This window comes from Amphiprion ocellaris, chromosome 5, assembly GCF_022539595.1.
Source record: "Amphiprion ocellaris isolate individual 3 ecotype Okinawa chromosome 5, ASM2253959v1, whole genome shotgun sequence".
NCBI lineage: Eukaryota > Metazoa > Chordata > Actinopteri > Pomacentridae > Amphiprion > Amphiprion ocellaris.
Window position 1 is genome coordinate 25,141,692 of NC_072770.1, and position 21,816 is coordinate 25,163,507.

The 21,816-nt window shown below is 38.5% G+C and overlaps 1 protein-coding gene and 1 long non-coding RNA gene across 8 annotated transcripts in view; one reads left to right on the forward strand and one right to left on the reverse strand.

Annotated features, from left to right (window-relative positions):
- Positions 1-96: 96 nt before the first annotated feature.
- LOC118469614 (uncharacterized) overlaps positions 97-21,816 on the reverse strand; it is a 39,869-nt gene continuing 18,149 nt past the window's right edge. For 3 of the 6 annotated variants that reach the window (XR_008601768.1, XR_004846538.2, XR_008601765.1), the window contains 5 exons: positions 15,431-15,589; positions 7,672-9,765; positions 6,780-6,824; positions 6,580-6,698; positions 2,420-6,470 (listed from right to left, as the gene is read on the reverse strand). This is a non-coding gene — a long non-coding RNA (uncharacterized LOC118469614). Of the gene's footprint in view, positions 1,214-2,419; positions 6,471-6,579; positions 6,699-6,779; positions 6,825-7,671; positions 9,766-15,430; positions 15,590-21,816 lie in introns of those variants that run through there. The other 3 variants (XR_008601769.1, XR_008601767.1, XR_008601766.1) reach the window with 2 other exon arrangements.
- slc4a8 (solute carrier family 4 member 8) overlaps positions 18,145-21,816 on the forward strand; it is a 37,008-nt gene continuing 33,336 nt past the window's right edge. The window contains exon 1 of one of the 2 annotated variants that reach the window (XM_035943415.2): positions 18,145-18,450. In XM_035943415.2, the coding sequence (XP_035799308.2) occupies positions 18,406-18,450 (45 nt within the window). In that variant the 5' untranslated portion in view covers positions 18,145-18,405. The remainder of the gene's footprint in view (positions 18,451-21,816) is intronic. The other variant, XM_023299305.3, reaches the window with a different exon arrangement.

Genomic DNA, 21,816 nt, shown 5'->3' on the forward strand with positions numbered 1-21,816 from the left:
TCATGATGATTTTTTTTTTTCAAAGAAAACCTTTCTGGAGTGTTTTTCACGGCCTGCTTTACATTATTTCATCATATGGCACGTTTTTACAACAGGTTGAAAAATCGCATTTTTTTTCCACAGTCACATTTTAGACGACATACTAAACTATGACATTTTTTTCACATTTTGGACAACGTACTAAACTATGACATTTTTGTCACATTTTGGACGACATACTAAACTATGTCATTTTTGTCACATTTTGGATGACATACTAAACTATGACTTTTTTTCACATTTCGGATGACACACTAAACTATGATGTTTTACTGATATTTTGGAAGACATACTAAAGTATAGGAAACCAGCATTTGTCCTCTTTTTGTGTTGCTCCTTGGCAACCCTAGACAGCCGGGTCGTAATGTTTTTTGAGCAACACACCATACTATGACGTTTTTACAATGAAGGTTTTACTATGGAACCAGTTTGACATGTTCAGGTGTTCTTTGTGTTAAAACTCAGAGATTTCAGGGATCAGATGGTGGTTTTCAACTTTCTTTGTTAACTTTCTGCTTCAACTTTAAATTAAATTTCCTTCACTAAGCCAGCCCTCTGGACTTCCAGTAAGTTGTGTTCCTATTGGCTGTCCAATCATCTTTAATGTGTTTCTTGGTGTGTTTTAGGGCTTTGTACTGGATAGTTGTCTTGGTAAATGTGGTTGTTTAGCCACAGTTAGCACATGGTGCTAATGTGTGCACTGATTAGTGGATTTGCTCCAGCTGAGTTGTGTCTTTATCTTGGCTGTAGTGAGTCTTTAGAGGTTTTTGGTCAGACACATTCTGTATTCTTGGTTGTCCAGAAGGTAAGAGTTCCTGTCCTGATTCTCTGTTCTCAGAGGTTCTCTGGAAGGCTGCGGGAGACTTTAGCGTTTGGGTTGTGCTCGTTTGGTTTTTGTACGGTTTCATTTGGACGACTATCTTGAGGCCCCTCCATGTGGTTTAGTGAGGTTTTCTGAAACAGTTCTACAAAGCAACCTGCAGCAGAAGAGACTTTGAGAGTTTTTAGGAAGTTCTGGAGACCAGACTTTAGAGCAGCAGAAACATTTGTCAGCAGTTTGAGCAGGAGAAGGTGATCTTCAGAGTAGAAATGAGATGGAAACCTTCTTGACCCGTGTGGTGAGGTCCTGTACCAAGAGTTTGAGCAGGTTGTGAAGTGTCTGTAGTTCTTTGGTCTGAAAGCACAAGAAGAGTCAACTCATTAAAGGAGAAAACAGGAGATATTGTTGGTTCTTCTGTTGCTCTGCAGTTTCCTTAGACTGAATATCAAGTTTATATTTGAAATGATTTACCATGTGAGCCCAAGAAGACTTCAATAAACTCCCTCCATCCTCTGGACACAACATATTTTATTACCATGTTAAATCTTTTTTTTAAAATATTTTTTTGAGTTTTAATCATAGTTTTAGCATAGTTTTTTCTCTTTGCTTGTTTAGTTTTGTAATCTGTGTGAAAGGTGCTAAACAAATAAAGTTGAATTGATAAACTGAATAATTGACTAACTCATGATTGTGACAACAGAAGTATTTTCATTGTGATTTAAGGGTTTGTTTCATTTTTAAGGTTGGGGTTAAAATCTTGACAGAAAAAAAAGATTAAAGAAATAAACTACATAAAAAAGCAATTAAATCAAAGGAAACAAGCATTTAATACAATAAAACTTTGAAAAAGAAAATTAAACATTAAGTACAATTGAATTATATTAAACAGACAAAATATTTAATTAGATAATTTAACAGAAGATACAAAAAAGGAAATTATGAAATTAAACAAAAATTTTAAAACAAAAACAATTAACATTAAAGATGAAATATAGATAATTAAACGTTTAAAAAAAATACAATTAAACAAGAAGAATATTAAACCTTTAAAAAATACAAAACATTTAATTAGATTACTAAACCTTTAAAAAGACAAAACATGTAATTCAAAAATTAAATGTTTAATTTAAAAATTTAATCTTAAAGACAAAACTTTAAATAGGAATTAAACAGAAAATACAATGAAGCATTTAAAAAGAAAATTAAACATTAAAAGGTGGTAAAACATTTAAAAAGAAAAACCTTAACAAAGATTTAATCGAAAAATTAAACATTGGGAAAGAAAAGGAAATTTTCAAACTAGCCAATAAAACATTTGAAAAAAACAACAATTAATCATTAAAAACACAAAACACTTTGAAATCAAATCAGACATTAGAAAAGAATAAAAGGTGAGAAAAGAGCAAAACTAAACATTTAAGAAGAATCAAACTAAAGACAAAACATTTGAAAAGACACCAGTTAAACTTTAGAAGATCAAATTAAACAGAAGATACAATAAAACGATCAAAAAGAGCAAAAACAGATAAAGTTCTTAAAGCGTTTTCTAGTCTGAAATGAAAACATCAAGTTGTTTCTTCAAACATTTCCTCTTTCTATGTTCTTGGTTTGATTGTGGACAGATTTACTAAGAACTCATTTCAGAAAACTGCTTTCCAGATAAAGTCTACTAGTAGTTGAAGGCATGGATCAAACTAATGTTACCTTCTGATCTCCACAAACTTTACTGTTCAGTGAAGAGAATCAAAGTTTGTTGAGGATTTCTAAAAAACCCACAGGTGAAGGTCTGAGAAGAACTCAGATGGATGGTCTAAATGTGAAATCAAGACTCATGGTCACAAGTTTTAAGGCTTCTGTTAACCAGAAAGTTCAAACTAACAGAGAAGTACTGAGAAACTTTTAAAACTTCAGCCCTCAGACTGTCTGAAGGTTCAAACTAACAGAGAACTACTCAAGAACTTTTAGGATTTCAGTCCTCAGACTGTCTGAACGTTCAAACTAACAGAGAACTACTCAGGAACTTCGAAGATATCAGTCCTTGGACTGTCTGAAAGTTAAATCTAACAGAGAACTACTGTGGGACTTAGAAAATTTCAGCCCTCAGACTGTGTGAAAGCTCAGGTCCTGAGGACTCGGGAGGTCTGGAGGCTTGGAAAGTCTTGGAACTGAGGGTTCAACCCTCCAGCAAAAAGGCTGAAGCCCAACCTCCTGAGAAAAATGGTTGAGACGAGACACAAGTTTAAAAAAGTCGAAAACGCCAAAAAATAGATGATAAATGCGCAAAAAAAGAAGATTTAGTATCTGAGTGAGTAGCTCAGGGGGTTAGAAGAGTGACTACCAAGTGGAAGGTCACAGGTTCAAGACCCACCACTGGCACTTTTCATTCTTTGTCTTTGTCAGGATTTTGAGAAAACTTAAGAAGGGTCTGGTCTTGAACCAGCGACCTGCAGCGCCACAGGCAAATCCTTAACTCACTGAGCTACAGATCAGATGAAGAAAACATCATTTCGTCATCCCTTTGGCATCGTAGTTGCCGTTCCCCCACATGGGTGGAGCAAAGGTGGAGTCAAGGCAGAGTCTGGGTGGAGTCAGGGCGGAGAGTAGGTGGGGAGGTGGGTGGCGGCCTCCCCCCTCTACTCCCCCACCACCCACCACACCTTCCCCCGCCTGACGAGTTCTTCGAGTCTCCACGAGTTCTTCCAGTCTCCACGAGTTTTCCCGAGTTTCTGGAGTTTCCATCAGGTCAGAGGCACAACAAGTTGTCATGAAGAGGTGCTGAAGTCGGCCAGGATGGACTGACTTTTTACAGCGACTAGAAGGAAGACGACTAGAAGAGCAGGTCTTTAACCACCATCCAGAAAACCCATGGACTCGGATCCAGAGAAATGACGGGAGGTCAACTTTTATCAACCTCCATCCCGATGTTTAACTTCATATCTTTACTTTGACATTTTTAGCACCACAAACAGAGAACTACTGTGGGACTTAGAAAATTTCAGCCCTCAGACTGTGTGAAAGCTCAGGTCCTGAGGACTCGGGAGGTGTGGAGGCTTTGGAAAGTCTTGGAACTGAGGGTTCCACCCTCCAGCACAAAGGCTGAAGTCCAACCTCCTGAGAAAAATGGTCGAGTCAAGACTCGAGTTAAAAAAAAACTCGAAAACGACAAAAAATAGATGATAAATGCGCAAAAAAAAGAAGAATTAGTATCTGAGCGAATAGCTCAGGGGGATAAGAGGATAGACTAGTGAGTGGAAGGTCGCAGGTTCAAGACCCGCCACGGGCAGTTTTCTTTCTTTGTCTTTGTCAGGATTTTGAGAAAATTTAAGAAGTGTCTGGTCTTGAACCAGCGACCTGCAGCTCCATAGGCAAATCCTTAACTCACTGAGCTACAGATCAGATGAAAAGAAATAAATTCGTCGTCCCTTTGACATCGTAGTTCATGAAGTGACCACATGGGCAGGGCCAAGGCGGAGTCTGGGTGGAGTCAGGGCGGAGAGTAGGCGGGGAGGTGGGTGGCGGCCTCCCCCCTCTACTCCCCCACCTCCCCGCACCACCCACCACACCTTCCCCCGCCCGACGAGTTCTTCGAGTCTCCACGAGTTCTTCGAGTCTCCACGGGTTTTCCAGAGTTTCTGGAGTTTCCACCAGGTCGGAGGCAGAACAAGTTGTCATGAAGAGGTGTTGAAGTCGGCGAGGATGGTGTGACTTTTTACAGCGACTAGAAGGACGATGACTAGAAGAGCAGGTCTTTAACCACCATCCATAAAATCCATGGAGTCGACTCCAGAGAAATGAAGGGAGGTCAACTTTTATCAACCTCCATCCACATGTTCAACTTGATATCTTTGACATTTTTAGCACCACAAACCTTTAGTATTACACTATATTATCATTTATTAGGACTTTAATGGAATCCACCAGCAGATTTAGTTTTTCTTGACAAACTTTATTCTTGTCATCGTGGGACTGCAGTATTTAAAACTGTTCCTTCTATTTGACCTCATGTTTATTAGTTTTAGTGGAGAAAGTTATTTTAATTGTCCATTAGTCTCTTAAAAACCAAGTAATAAATTGGATTAGTCAAGAGCTTTAAATTTCTTACTATGTCATATTTTTAAAAAATACAAAAAAAATATAAAAATAAAGCGTCTTGAGACAATTTGACCTGTAATTGGCGTTATATAAATAAAATTAAATTAAAATTGTATGTATCTTGTAATGTTGGAGTAATTCAGCCATATATGTTGGAAAACACATTTTCTTTGTCCATTAATCTGTTGATTGTTTTCCACTAATTCATTTCTTGTTTTGGTTTATAAAATGTCAAGCCGAAATATATTCAGTTTACTGTCATAAAAACCAAAAAGATTTACATTCATGATGCAGGAATCAGGCAGTTTTTCACTTTTTATCTTAGTTTAGTCAGAAAGATAGTTGATAATGTGTGAATTGCTGCAGATTGTGAGCCGTAAAAGGTTTTAATCTTTGGGGCCGAGTGTCAAAAAACATTTAGAAACCAACATCAACAAAACACTCAACAAAGATTTGAACATCATTAAAGGGAAATCCAACTTTTGCATGACAATGTCAGATTAAAGGACATTTATTCCCAACGTAAATGTGTGATATTCATCCTCTGGAGCTTTCTCTTCACATCGTCTTCCACCTGGACTGGTTTGGTCGGGAGCATGTGCAACAAACATTTGAAAAACTGCACTTTAACATCAATGAATGACACTGAAGTTTAATCTCTACATAAATGAGATAAAAGAGGACAGTTCAGATAAGACTTGAGAAGGAGCTTATTTTGAACAAACATCTCAGACTTTCTGAGCTTCAGCACCTCTAGCAAGATATTTTAACAACAAGCAACTAAAAAGATCCAGAAGTTGGAGAGAGTTAGCTTTAGCTGAGCCAAAGAACATGTGGGACGCTAACCTAGCAAACATTTCAGACTTTGTCTGTGCACCTGGATGACGTATTTCCACATTTACATCAGTCCCATCTGAGAGGAGCTACTGTGATCGGTTTCCTTTTGTGACGAACACAGCATGTGACCAACTGCATTTTAGAAAAGAAAGAACAGCAACAGCTGACTTCAAAGCTTAGTCGAAAAGTAACAACAACCTTCCTAGAAATGTAGTGGAGTCAAAAGTACAATATTTGTCTTTGAAATGTAGTGGAGTGAAAGTCAGAAGTTTCCAAAAAAAACAAATACTACAGTAAAGTACAGATACTCACAAAATGTACTTAAGTACAGTACTCAAGTAAATGTACTTCACTACTGTCCACCACTGAAGACCGTACAATATAAACAACACTTGTACAATATAATGTGATCCAATACAACAGCCATGACTTCTACCTGTTGACTTGAGAGATCTTATTGGCAGGGACATTAGGTCATCATGACTTTTCTCTTCTGAAACCATTTGCCTCACCACTAAGATCAGCACCTCCATCCCCGTCATCACCATCTTCTTCGTCATCGCCATGGTAATGAGGGGCTCTCTGGACCGGATGGGGAAAATGACGTTCCACCCACCCTCTGGCCCATAAGGCAGCGCGGATCACAGGATAAGGGTCCCTGCACTGAAAACACTTTCCTCCACTGAGAATAAGTGGAAAAGAAATGGGGAAAAAAATGACATATCACACAAATGGATAGCGGCTGAACATGGACAGGTATCAACGTGAAATCTGTTTCAGCATATAATCACCTTCACTGCTTTCTCCACCAGTGCTTTAGCGGTTTTCAGCCTGTCTGGCTTGATAGCTGGCAGGCTTGGCACACAGCGACGTAACCTCCCCTCCACTGGAGCAACTGTGGATTGTAACACTAGCACAAGCTGCTTGGTCAGATTTGAATATAAAACACGAGCTGTGTGTGCTTTGTATTTGTAAATGTCTATTCACTTACTGCTGATGTGTTGCTAATGTTATTTTTGTACAGTTCTCTCTTCGGCTGATCAGCGCACATTGTTGAGGAGAAAGCAGATAGAAATATGTTAAACTACACTGATTTTACATCACATTACGGGGTTTACAATTATACAGATTTGCTGCACTCTAAAAAGTAATTCAAAGACCTATACACACCAATTAATTGAATGCATGGTTACAACATTTAAAACCAAAAAATCTAATTTAGATCAACATTATTTTGATGAGTTGGGTTGACATAACGTTGGTATTTCTATCAGTGTGATATTATGTATAATTTCAACTTAAATCTGCATTAGTTAAATTTAAGACAGACAGACAGACAGAGAGACAGACAGATAGATAGATAGATAGATAGATAGATAGACAGACAGACAGACAGATAGATAGACTCACTTGAACAATTTCAGACAGTTGAGAGCTGTAAAGACTCCTTTGACTGTAGAGGAAATATTAGTTCCCTTAACTCATTTTAGCTTGACCATAATTTCATTAAAAGTTTTTTTTTTTAAAGCGATGTACATTTTCACTATTTCACCTGTAGACCCAAACAGCATTTAGTAACTTGATGTTTTCCCAGCAGCTTTACTATAAATAGTCTGACATGCTGCACCTACTTCTTTTTGTGCAGCTACTGTCGGAGGATATAAATTGGGTCAAGCAGGCATCTTAAACCTGACTGACATACCCATGCGCAAAAAGCATAGGCATATTTAGCACATACGCAAGCACAAAAATAACTACCAAGCATTTCTGAGCCAACCCTGTGTGTCATCTGTGGCAGCGATTAGAGAAACTGTCCCAAAAGTGCATCTCCAATTAAAAATAAAAAATAGGTGAGATATTAAAGCGAATATTAATATACAAACCTAATGTTGCCAGTGACCCGCAGACGCGCTCCGTCCGGCTGCCTTCATGCTCCCGCAGACAGTTCCCATGACAACCGGGCATGCTCCCGCACAATGTTTACAGTTGCCATGACAATTCTGTTAAAACACTTTGTCAACAGGAGCCAGTTGAAGGCTGCAGTGATTTTAGTGACGCTACAATGTATAAGAGTGAAGTTATTGAATATTTGTCTCTCTTTACTGTTGCAGCGGTTTTGCAAATTGAAGACGGACCCTGTTCACTCCATAGACACCAATGTTATTCCTGTAGCTTGAAAGACAGCTACTTTTGATAAAACTGGGCTTGTAGCACATTGTCTGCCTTGCAACAATGGGAAAGAGGCACCGTTTATGTTTTGACAACCTATATCTAATGAATTATTGATGCTGGAAGTCCGAATCTGTGAATATCTTTCCAACTTTACCGAACTTAGGGTCACTACCACCCAAGGAGTGGTATATTTAATTTTTAGAAAAACATTTAGCCATACTTACAGCTTTAAGTGCTTTATTAACACAGAACTAAAAATTTTGTATTGTTTTATTATCACAGGTTCTGTCTGAAAAGAGGTGGCATCATTTTAAACAGTGAAATCAAACTAACAAAATGTAATGACCAACCAGTGAGCAATACTGGATTCTGCAAAAACATAAACAACTTTTTAAAAAATCTAAATCTTAACACAGTTAATGTATTAACTTATTTTTGTGTGTATGCATGTATTTATTGATTTATTTAGTACTGTTAACATATCAGAGTTCTTAGTGAATTTTTCTTAAGATAGGCAAAGGCCATTTATTGATTACATATAGGCTCTTAAATGCTTATTAAAAACTAAAAAGCATTTAAAAAAAAACAACTTAGGCATTTATTGAGTCACTAAAATACTGTAGAGTACAGACCACATCAGCATGATTATAAGCATCCTCTGGTAAATTAACAACCAGATACTGATGTCTCTCACCATATGGACTTCAGGAGATGACTGGGGGATGATAAACTGTGACCTACTGGTTGGGTTCTCTCTGTTCTCATGTTTCTTACATGTTTGTCCCCTGACAGCTGGGTCCTAATGTTTTTTGAGCAACACACCATACTATGACGTTTTTACAATGATGGTTCTACTATGGAACCAGTTTGACATGTTCAGGTGTTCTTAGTGTGAAAACTCAGAGATTTCAGGGATCAGAAGGTGGTTTTCAACTTTCTTTGTTAACTTTCTGCTTCAACTTTAAATTAAATTTCCTTCACTAACCCAGCCCTCTGGACTTCCAGTAAGCTGTGTTCCTATTGGCTGTCCAGGTGGCTGCTTGGTGTTATCAGGAACACCTGAGCAGCTTGGTGTTATCAGGAACACCTGAGCAGCTCAGTGTCTTCCTGCTTTATTTAGCTGCAGACACACATTTTCTCTGCTTCTGTGCACCAATGAACTGGGTTTGGTTCCGTTGCTTTAGTTCGTTCTTTAGGCGTTGGCTTGCAGCTTCCAGCAGTAAAATCATCTTTAATGTGTTTCTTGGTGTGTTTTAGGGCTTTGTACTGGATAGTTGTCTTGGTAAACGTGGTTCTTTAGCCACAGTTAGCACATGGTGTTAATGTGTGCAGTGATTAGTGGATTTGCTGCAGCTGAGTTGTGTCTTTATCTTGGCTGTAGTGAGTCTTTAGAGGTTTTTGGTCAGACACATTCTGTATTCTTGGTTGTCCAGAAGGTAAGAGTTCCTGTCCTGATTCTCTGTTCTCAGAGGTTCTCTGGTAGGCTGCAGGAGACTTTAGTGTTTGGGTTGTACTAGTTTGGTTTTTGTATGGTTTCATTTGGACGACTATCTTGAGGCCCCTCCATGTGGTTTAGTGAGGTTTTCTGCAACAGTTCTACAAAGCAACCTGCAGCAGAAGAGACTTTGAGAGTTTTTAGGAAGTTCTGGAGACCAGACTTTAGAGCAGCAGAATCATTTGTCAGCAGTTTGAGCAGGAGAAGGTGATCTTCAGAGTAGAAATGAGATGGAAACCTTCTTGACCCGTGTGGTGAGGTCCTGTACCAAGAGTTTGAGCAGGTTGTGAAGTGTCTGTAGTTCTTTGGTCTGAAAGCACAAGAAGAGTCGACTCATTAAAGGAGAAAACAGGAGATATTGTTGGTTCTTCTGTCGCTCTGCAGTTTCCTTAGACTGAATATCAAGTTTATATTTTAAATGATTTACCATGTGAGCCCAAGAAGACTTCAATAAACTCCCTCCATCCCCTGGACACAACATATTTTATTACCATGTTAAATCTTTATTTTTTTTGAGTTTTAATCATAGTTTTAGCATAGTTTTTTCTCTTTGCTTGTTTAGTTTTGCAATCTGTGTGAAAGGTGCTAAACAAATAAAGTTGAATTGATAAACTGAATAATTGACTAACTCATGATTGTGACAACAGAAATATTTTCATTGTGATTTAAGGGTTTGTTTCCTTTTTAAGGTTGGGGTTTAAATCTTGACAGAAAAAAAAAGATTAAAATAATAAACTACAGTAAAAAAGGAATTAAATCAAAGGAAAAAAACATTCAATATAATAAAACTTTTAAAAAGAAAATTAAACATTAAATACAATTAAATTATATTAGACAAAATATTTAATTAGATAATTAAACAGAAGATACAAAGCATGTAATTATGAAATTAAACAAAAATTTTTAAACAAAAATATTAAATATTAAAGATGAAATATTTTAGATAATTAAACATTTAAAAAATACAATTAAACAAGAATATTACACATTTAGAAAAAATATAAAACATTTAATTAGATTATTAAACCTTTAAAAGTCAAAACATTTAATTAAAAAATTAAATGTTTAATTAGAAAATTAAATCTTAAAGTCAATAAAACTTTAAATAGGAATTAACCAGAAAATACAATGAAGCATTAAAAAAGAAAATTAAACATTAAAAGGTGGTAAAACATTTAAAAAGAAAAACCTTAACAAAAAATTAAACATTGGGAAAGAAAAGGAAATTTTTCAAACAAGCCAATAAAACATTTGAAAAAAACAACAAACATTAAAAAGACAAAACATTTCGAAATCAGATCAGACATTAAAACAGAATAAAAGGTGAGAAAAGAGCAAAACTAAACATTTAAGAAGAATCAAACTAAAGACAAAACATTTGAAAAGACACCAGTTAGACTTTAGAAGATCAAATTAAACAGAAGAGACAATAAAACGATCAAAAAGAGCAAAAACAGATAAAGGTCTTGAAGTGTTTTCTAGTCTGAAATGAAAACATCAAGTTGCTTCTTCAAACATTTCCTCTTTCTATGTTCTTGGTTTGATTGTGGACAGATTTACTAAGAACTCATTTCAGAAAACTGCTTTCCAGATAAAGTCTACTAGTAGTTGAAGGCATTTATCAAACTAATGTTACCTTCTGATCTCCACAAACTTTACTGTTCAGTGAAGAGAATCAAAGTTTGTTGAGGATTTCTAAAAAACCCACAGGTGAAGGTCTGAGAAGAACTCAGATGGATGGTATAAATGTGAAATCAAGACTCATGGTCACAAGTTTTAAGGCTTCTGTTAACCAGAAAGTTCAAACTAACAGAGAAGTACTGAGAAACTTTTAAGATTTCAGTCCTCAGACTGTCTGAAGGTTCAAACTAACAGAGAACTACTCAAGAACTTTTAGGATTTCAGTCCTCGGACTGTGGAAAGGTTCAAACTAACAGAGAACTCCTCAGGAACTTAGAAGATATCAGTCCTTGGACTGTCTGAAGGTTCAAACTAACAGAGAACTACTGTGGGACTTAGAAAATTTCAGCCCTCAGACTGTGTGAAAGCTCAGGTCCTGAGGACTCGGGAGGTGTGGAGGCTTTGGAAAGTCTTGGAACTGAGGGTTCCACCCTCCAGCACAAAGGCTGAAGTCCAACCTCCTGAGAAAAATGGTCGAGTCAAGACTCGAGTTAAAAAAAAACTCGAAAACGACAAAAAATAGATGATAAATGCGCAAAAAAAAGAAGAATTAGTATCTGAGCGAATAGCTCAGGGGGATAAGAGGATAGACTAGTGAGTGGAAGGTCGCAGGTTCAAGACCCGCCACGGGCAGTTTTCTTTCTTTGTCTTTGTCAGGATTTTGAGAAAATTTAAGAAGTGTCTGGTCTTGAACCAGCGACCTGCAGCTCCATAGGCAAATCCTTAACTCACTGAGCTACAGATCAGATGAAAAGAAATAAATTCGTCGTCCCTTTGACATCGTAGTTCATGAAGTGACCACATGGGCAGGGCCAAGGCGGAGTCTGGGTGGAGTCAGGGCGGAGAGTAGGCGGGGAGGTGGGTGGCGGCCTCCCCCCTCTACTCCCCCACCTCCCCGCACCACCCACCACACCTTCCCCCGCCCGACGAGTTCTTCGAGTCTCCACGAGTTCTTCGAGTCTCCACGGGTTTTCCAGAGTTTCTGGAGTTTCCACCAGGTCGGAGGCAGAACAAGTTGTCATGAAGAGGTGTTGAAGTCGGCGAGGATGGTGTGACTTTTTACAGCGACTAGAAGGACGATGACTAGAAGAGCAGGTCTTTAACCACCATCCATAAAATCCATGGAGTCGACTCCAGAGAAATGAAGGGAGGTCAACTTTTATCAACCTCCATCCACATGTTCAACTTGATATCTTTGACATTTTTAGCACCACAAACCTTTAGTATTACACTATATTATCATTTATTAGGACTTTAATGGAATCCACCAGCAGATTTAGTGTTTCTTGACAAACTTTATTCTTGTCATCGTGGGACTGCAGTATTTAAAACTGTTCCTTCTATTTGACCTCATGTTTATTAGTTTTAGTGGAGAAAGTTTTGTCAATTAGTCTCTTAAAAACTAAATAATAAATTGGATTAATCAAGAGGTTTAAATTTCTTACTTTGTCATATTTTAAATATGACAAAAAAAATATAAAAATAAAGCATCTTGAGACAATTTGACCTGTAACTGGCGTTACATAAATAAAATTAAATTAAAATTGCATGTATCTTGTAATGTTGGAGTAATTCAGCCATATACTTTAGAAAACACATTTTCTTTGTCCATTAATCTGTTGATTGTTTTCTCCAGTAATTCATTTCTTGTTTTGGTTTATAAAATGTCAAGTCCAAATATATTCAGTTTACTGTCATAAAAACCAAAAAGATTTACATTCATGATGCAGGAATCAGACAGTTTTTCACTTTTTATCTTAGTTTAGTCAGAAAGATAGTTGATAATGTGTGAATTGTTGCAGCTTGTGAGCCATAAAAGGTGTTAATCTTTGGGGCCGAGTGTCAGAAAACATTTAGAAACCAGCATCAACAAAACACTCAAAGATTTGAACATCATTAAAGGGAAATCCAACTTTTGCATGACAATGTCTAATTAAAGGACATTTATTCCCAACGTAAATGTGTGATATTCATCCTCTGGAGCTTTCTCTTCACATCGTCTTCCACCTGGACTGGTTTGGTCGGGAGCATGTGCAACAAACATTTGAAAAACTGCACTTTAACATCAATGAATGACACTGAAGTTTAATCTCTACATAAATGAGACTGAGTCTGGATGTGCTGCTCTGTCATTAACTCCTAAGTTTAGGGAAAGTTCAAACAAAAGAGGACAGTTCAGATAAGACTTGAGAATGAGCTTATTTTGAACAAACATCTCAGACTTTCTGAGCTTCAGCACCTCTAGCAAGATATTTTAACAACAAGCAACTCAAGAGATCCAGAAGTTGGAGAGAGTTAGCTTTAGCTGAGCCAAAGAACATGTGGGACGCTAACCTAGCAAACATTTCAGACTTTCCTCTGTGAATTCTGAGAAATAATTTCCTATTTAATGACAGAGCTACACATCTTAACTCAGTCTCATTAAAACAGACTCTAATTCAGTGTCATCCATCCATATTAAAGTGCAGTTACCCAAAATGTTTGTTGCATGAGCTCCAACAAAACCTGTCCAGGTAGAAGGCCACTTTGACAAACAGGAAGTGGAAGATTCCAAGCAGATTTATAGAAGGGGGAACCTGGACTGTACTAAGTGTGGTCGAGTATAGAGGGGTGTTTTGTGGGTTTTTAAGGCTGATAATGATTATTAGTGAGACATTTGGAGTAGATATTCATTTGCAGTAAATGAAAGTATTTAAAATCTTGGAGTTAAACTTAGAAGAACACAAACTCTAACAGAAAACTTTGTTGATACGTTTTTGTTTTGTTTACAGATGTTAAAGGAGTTTTATTCGTGACGTATAACCAATCAAATCACTCCAGAAGACAGAGCGACCACAGGTAGATAAAGGTTCAGAGCCAAAGTAGCACCATTTTTAAATGTATTTATTACCGTAAATCAGTAAAAAATAAAATACTGATAATCAGTAAATCAGTCAGCCCACAATTACTACAATTCTACAGTTGATGTCTCTTTCCTTTGACTTGTTGTTTGTACAATATACGATGTGTATTATGCCATTTTTTCATCCCAAAGGCTATACTATGATGTTTTCTAAGAGACATATGATGCTACTCTGTTCTGGCCCTGGGTCACTGCACTCCTCCTCTGTTGTTTTCTGGATTGTACTCAGCTGCATGCCTTCGTCCACCCGGCCTCCGTTGACTCGTCCCGCCTGCCGTCTCTGGAGCTGAAGCTGGATTGGAACAGACCAAAGTACAGTCCAATCACGATGCCAGCTGCCTCTCAAAAGGCTCCTTCATCTGGCAGGTGGTGGCACTTCTTCTGAGGGGAAGCTGAGCTGGCCCGGCAGAACTTTGGAGATGTGTTCCAGTGGTTGGTGGATGTGTGGGGAGATAGAGAGGGACCTTTGAATTGTTCAGAAAGGAAAACAGGGAACCCATTGGTAGTTTTAGTTTAGGGTGCTACTGTGGTGTGTTTTTGGGTTTTAAGAGGTGAACAGGAAGAGTTTTTTTTCGTATTGATTATCTTTTACTTTGTTCCTGGTTGGAATGCCCATCAATGTCAACATGAAGTTCACTTTTAGTTCTGTTTATTTATTTTTATTTTACTAACACCCATTTGTTTTTAACCCCCTCACATGTGTTGTTGTAAACTTACTCTTTCAAATAAATACTCGTCTAACCCTCTGGAAACCAGCGTTTGGACTGTTTTTGTGTTGCTCCTCACCTACTGACAGCTGTGGACTAAAGGCTATACTGTGACGTTTTTAGAGCGACATGCTATACTATGATGTTTGTTGGGCGACACGCTATACTATAGGCTTTTTTAATTGACATATTACTGACCTTTTTTTGTTTTAGTTTTTTTTGTTGTTTTTTAGCAACATATAAGAATTTGAACAGTTTTAAAACTTACTATACTTTTACTTGTGCAATGAAATTATTATTCTATGGCATTTTTTAGACGACATATTATACTCTGATGTTTTCTTGAATAACATACTATTTTGACAATATACTGCACTATGACATTTTTTGAACCACATATCATACATGACAATTTTAGGCAACATCCTATCATTTTGCGCTTTTTGAACCACATAATAATCTATGGGGTTTTTTTTGCCGACATGCTATACTATGAACTACAGGCCATACTATGTTATTCTTGAGTAAAGCATACTATACTTTGACATTTTCTGAACTACATCCTATACTATGGCGTTATACACAGAGTGCTTTGGTTACATGTTGATTTATAATCTAGATTTTTTTCTGTTTTGTTTTTTGACGGGATTACCACAGACCTGACTGTGAACACCGTCGACACCCACCTGAGGGAGACGCTGCCTAAGATCTCAAGGCTGCTTGGTCGTGGTCTTTCTGGCACGTACTCTTCCAAGATGAGCCGGGAAGTTTAACACTGATGGAATGACACCAGGTCTAAGCCGACAAACTTCCAATTCCTCCTCAACCCATAGTCTCTGGGAAACCTACATGGAGTAAGAAAAGTAGACAGAGAAGTAATTAAGTCTGTACACAACATATTAAAAAGAAATCATGCTAATAAATTAAGTACAAAGAACCGAATTCGCCAATATACTGGAGACCAGAGCTATTTAATTTGATAAGTATAACCTTGTTTAGTAACATTTCAATTATTTGAGAGCAGTCCTAAAGAACTGCCTGTAATCCCAATCATAAAATGGGTTTGGAGGAAGAACATAGATGGTAATCTGGATATACATGAGTTAGGCTTTATAACTACTATTGGTAGTATTGGTGGTAGTAATAGCAATGTGACTACTACTAGTAGTAGTGGTAGTACACTCTACTGCTGCTGATACTGGCACTGCTACTACAACTTGTAATACTATTACAAATGCTGATACTACTTCTACGACTCTAACAGCTGTTTATACTACTACTGCTGCTTGTACTTTTAGTATTACTACTACTGCTTGTACAACTATACTACAGCTACTATTAATCGTCTGGTATTTGCTTGTCAAGCTGCTAGCTCGCCTTAGTGTTTTGCTAGTGGCTAACTAGTTAGCTCTCATAGACTGGAAGCTCTCAACAAGTTTTCATAATGAAAAAAGAGCCAAAAACTATTCTTACCTATGAAAAGTCATCCCTAGTTTCCTCTCCTCGTCTCAATCGTAAGATGTAGTGTGTAATTGTATGCAGCACAGTGAGCCGGCATACTTGTTTCCCTTTTCACGCCGTCTACATCGGAATGCACTGAAACTTTGCTCCCACTAGCTTAGCCTCGCTGTAGCTCGCAGCTCAAAGGGGGCGTGTCCTATCTACTGATTCATATCTATGACAACGCTGGCTGCACATAAGGACGCCTGTCAATGACGTTGATTAGCTGCGTAAATACCATTATATACAGTCTATGGTAAATACGTATGTGAATCGCATCATTGGCTGCAGCAGCCAGTCACCGGTCACTCACTGACTCACACTGAAAAATAGCACAGAATGAATTGTTACGTGTTTATTTTATTTTCAATTTAGGTTGGATTTTTTTGTGCGCAGCGCAGATTTTCTGTGCGCGGAGACCGTGTCAGCAGTGCGCAATTGCGCACGCGCGCAGTTTAGAGGGAACAGTGGTCTTCAGCCATGTGTTGAAGAAAGTGGACCACTTATCGGGCTATCAGTGTCTCTTACACGTGTAGGCGACGTGCACAGCAGGAATAAATGCAAACACAACGACAGGCTGCATCAACGTGATCTGGACTCTCTGCTGAGCAAACAATAAGAGGGAATGGGGTCAACCAAATCCGATCAAGTGTTCGACAACGTGGCAGGTTTCACGTGTGTTTCCACCGAAAGAGTTCATTCCAGTGAAGAGGACAGCACGTAATTTCTTGTTGAATATCTTTTGCCCCCTTCACAATGAATCAGCTGTGTAGACTAATTAAACCAGTCCTCCATCTGAAACAACACAACCTGCATTGTCTTCAGTCTGTGCACATGATCCATACGTGCTGCACATGGATTATCTCTAACATACAGCGAATCCTATTTGGAACAATGTCTTAGTTTCCCGCAAGGTGGCATCCGAGGCTTTCTAGTGTTCTAAACCATGCAACTGGCTCAATCAGATACATAATGTCCTTCTTGTTTCATGCTAATGCTCAGTAGCTCAGTTTTTACTGCTGAAGACTATATCCACATTTTAATTTTATCACAGTAAAGGGGCCTGTACTGTAATCACCCTGCAGCAAAACCAGAGTCATTACAGTATGCTACAGTGGATGAGCACAATTTTGAGGAAGTTTTGCTTGAGTATTTCCGTTTTGTCCCACTTTATATATACTATTACACAATACTTCAAAGGCAAATGTTGCATATTATTTATTCTTCTGTACGGATTTGATTGCACGTTACTGTACAGTTTTTTTCATACAAAACGTAGCATCATTTCCTAAAATGGAATGCATTATTACAGCTTAAAAGGCCCAACAGTAAGCCTACAGTTCAAACATGTGCCACCCCTAATGCACCAACATTTCCATACATTTTAATTTTACTTATAATAATATAGGCAACTATACATAATTACATAAACCTATCCACAATGAGTACCTCTGACTATGCTAATTACATTGTTGCACTTTCCCTCGAGTAACAAGTGAGACGCCTTACATTTTTAATGGTGTATTTTACATTTTTGCATGCTATTGTTTTGATAGTATTTTAAGAATTTACATACTTTTTCCACCAGTGAACTTTTAAAAAAAAAAGTTTAATCACCGTAAAGCTCTCTATGGTGAGAGAGCTGGATGCAAGGTATTTTTCTTGTGCTCAGTAAAGGTTAACAGAGAAAATAACCGAACCATTTCGTGCACAGTGGTCTCAGAGCAGGAAATACGACTGCTGAGATGGAAGAAGCTGTCAAACTGGACATTGCATATAGTGAAGTGTCTCTATAGGCTTATAGCAGCCTCTTCTACTGTGCTGGTTAGCAGCAGTGCGTCGCACCTCGTTGTGCGCCTCTGCGCTCTGATTGGCTGAAGCCGCAGTGATGCTGTCTGCATCCTGCTCCCACAGCCCGGACAGAAGGGAGGGGAGCTGGAAGCGCGGCTGGGAAATCATCATAATACGAGGGGGCAAAATAATCATTTTCACCGTTTTCCTCATCCGGACGAGATGCCAACACTCAACATGTCTGCAGAAACGGAAGGAGCTGCTGCCGCCAACTCGTGATTCTTCCAAACGCCGAGACAACGCCGAGAGGCTGACAGAGAAAGTCTCACCTCTACACTCCGTGAACGCCGAGCAGGTTAACCCAGAGGCCATGAGCGTGCACGCCAACGACCCCGAGAGCATCCTGAGCTACCAGGTAAAGTGCACTTCATAGATCTAATGCGTGGCGCGTCTCTTTGGCACGGTGTGGTGGCACAGACCAGGCGGTACATGAGCTCCAACAACTGGTTCGAAATTCGCTGCCCGCTAATGGAAACTCAAAGATGGAGTGTCGTATTTTAAGAACTCTTTGGTGACAGAAGGGTTCACCTGCATGGGTGTTTCTTGTAGGAGCTTGCTGAAATGTTCTATATTGACTTGTTTTCCTTCTTTTTTTTGTCTTGATTGCACATTTAATGCGTAAGAGGACTCGTTATGTGGTGATCCAGGATGTGAAGTTGTCTCCTGTCCTGCAGGATGATGCCGTGATCAGACGATGTTGTTATTGTTATTCTGAGATGCAAACACGTGCAGTAATTCCAGGAGAGCGCATCACATCACATCACATCACATCACATCGCACTGCGCGCTGAGCAATCTTAGTTACTGTGACTGTTGCTCGAGCATTCGCGGATGATTGTGATCTGCAAATGCAATGGCCACAACATTCTGAGAGTGCAGCAGATTATCGATCAGATATCGATACATTTCCACACAGCCCACATAGCGCGCTCATTAAAATGTCAACTGCTAGTGCCAAAGTCGCATGTGCAGGAAGAACAGCAGCAGCAGTTTGCTTGGATTCTCAGCTGGCTCCTCATTAAACGAGGTGTTATTTTTTCAGTTACCCTCAAATGACCTTGACGCCATTCTGCCACAGTTCTCCATAAAGAGCTGAGTGTCTGTTCAATACAGACTCGTCTTTAGGCAGCCAGAGGAGGAAAGATTGTGGTGTGGAGGGCTTTAAAGGGGGAAATTACTTCTTCCAATGTTCTGTTGAGGTGCGATTCTTCACCAGATCCTCAGCCAGCTGATCAGTAAGGACAAATACATGAATGACCACAGCGGCGCTTTATTTAAGCTGTTATGCAGCAAGGTGTGATTATAACCACCACTGCATGCAGCATCACAGCTTACTGGACCAAGCAGAGCCATGTCATTATGGTGACTTATAATAACATCCGGTCTGAGGGCAGCAGACAGATGGAGAAGGACCAGAGGTGAGCTGGGAAGTCTCTGATATAATAATGATATAATAATAGACAGCTTTCAGAAAGGAAGAGAGAACTGCCAGGAGGCTTCAGTCTTCAAACACCACGGCTGTGCCAGCTCATGTCACTATCTGCACCACTGTCTCCACCATATCTGTGGTGTTCAGCTCAGTCGGCACCCACCGGGCGCTCTGCCAATCTCCCCACCTGCTACCTGTTGAAATGCTTGCCAGAGTGCTGTTTATGCGTCCCAGGTATAGGTCACATCATTTGCTTGAGCAAAAAGCAACACTATGAAGTAAACATGCTCGGTTAGTTTGCAAGTGAGACTTAGCATTTACAGTTTTCTTAACAGCTGAATTAAGTATAATAAACAAAAGTACTTGGACAGAATGGTCCCATCCACAGTGTTAAATAGCAGCTGTGTTCATCTGTAAGCAGCACTTTACAGCATTAATGTTGAAGGTTATTACGTAAGCATACATAACAACTACGTACAACGCTGGCACACTAGTTGATGATTATTTTTATCAGAAAACAATAAATCTAAAGCTCAATTCCTCAGTTAATCAAACTGAATTAGAAAATGCTGGGAAAGGGTGCATTGCACACAAGGCCACTAAAGCTCAAGTTGATATGTTCAAATGGCTGATTTTGCCTGACAAGTATAAAATTCAAAGATATTCAGCATCCATGAAAATCAACAAAAATCCTCATAAACAAGAAGCTGGACCAAGATGGTACGCTTTTCTGCTAGACTTATAAGAGACTTAAATGATTAATTGTTAGAATAGTTGCAGATGACTCTTCTCCTCTACATTTAAACATATGTTTGGAGGGGTTATTGTCTTGTATACTGATTTGGATTTTTATATGCAAAGGTACTGCATATTAATACAATGAAATGCAAATAAGATACAATGGAGCAATTATGGATACGAAACTCGCCAAAAATCCATATTCATGTAAAGTATATCAGTGGTTAAATACATCTAATGCTGTACTGCTCCCTCTTAGCAGCAAATGCAAGAATTAATATTCTGCTTTGGATGCAGTTATTATGTAAATGTTAAATGTTGTTCACTGATTCCACCTATTAACTCTTTAATCATTGCTATAATAAGACTCTTCACAGTTTTATTATCCCACTGACTGTGCTGTCTCTCTAGTTCAGGTACACATTCTAATACCGTCACTGGTCTGACATTTACAGCTCATACTTTTCAGGTTCATTAATGCAGTGAATGTACCTGCAACAAAGAGAAGTAACGTATTGACAGAAGACTTCACATCATTTTCAACACTGATTCTTCTCATATTTCCCACACAGAGATGTAAATCAATAGTCCCCCACAGACAGCAAACTCAATCATACAGACCCAATCACATACTAGAAAGTCAGCTGCTATGCATAGATGGCACTTATTTACAAATGCAGGGGCCATTACATGTGTTCAAGACTGCGATCACAAAGTCTGCAAAAAGTGTGTGTTGGGCTGATGCAGATATTGATTAGTAGTTATTATTATGATATTTTGAACTGATACAGTAAAAATGAAAATCAATACATACAGAAGTTTAAACGACACAAGCTTCAAGGCCGAACTTTGCTGAAATTGCTGCTAAACTGAAATAATCTGATAACTGGTACAATGTTGAATATCAGACCTGATATTCAAGTAGACTGATAATCCATGAACCCTTGCTGTACATCTCAGAGATAAAGTTCTTCAGTTTTTGATGGTGTCACTACCTGATAGTGTAAGACTGTGATTTAACTTGCAGTTTCATCATAATTATTTGCACTCCAGTCATAAATATGTCTTAGTTTTAGTCCCTCAAACAGAAGACTGTCACAGTTTCCCATTTCAGTCCTTTTACCGTAGCTATTTGGCGTCCGTCCCAAGCTTTCACTTTAATCAGTTTGGTGGCACAGATTCCATTTAGTGAGAGCAATCCGTAATGGCCTGTCTCACAAATGAATGTGTGCTTTAAAGAGCAGCACTGTACTTTTGCACAAATCTCCAAAGGAAAAGTTCCTCTGATTTTACAAGCCTGAGCTCTGCATATGTGAAAATACTTTGAAATACTCAGTTCTTCCCTACAGACTGGAGAACTATTGTGGTAATGTGTCATGCCCAAAGCCACCATCTAATGGGATTGGTCTGGTTTGAAATAGTTCACACATTCACACAAGTGTAAACTCCCCACAGGTCAACAGAACTGATATGACAAAAATATATTAGAGGACCTGGTCATGTTGCCTCGCACATTTGTTTTTAAGATATAGCATGGCATGATGATGGAAAATC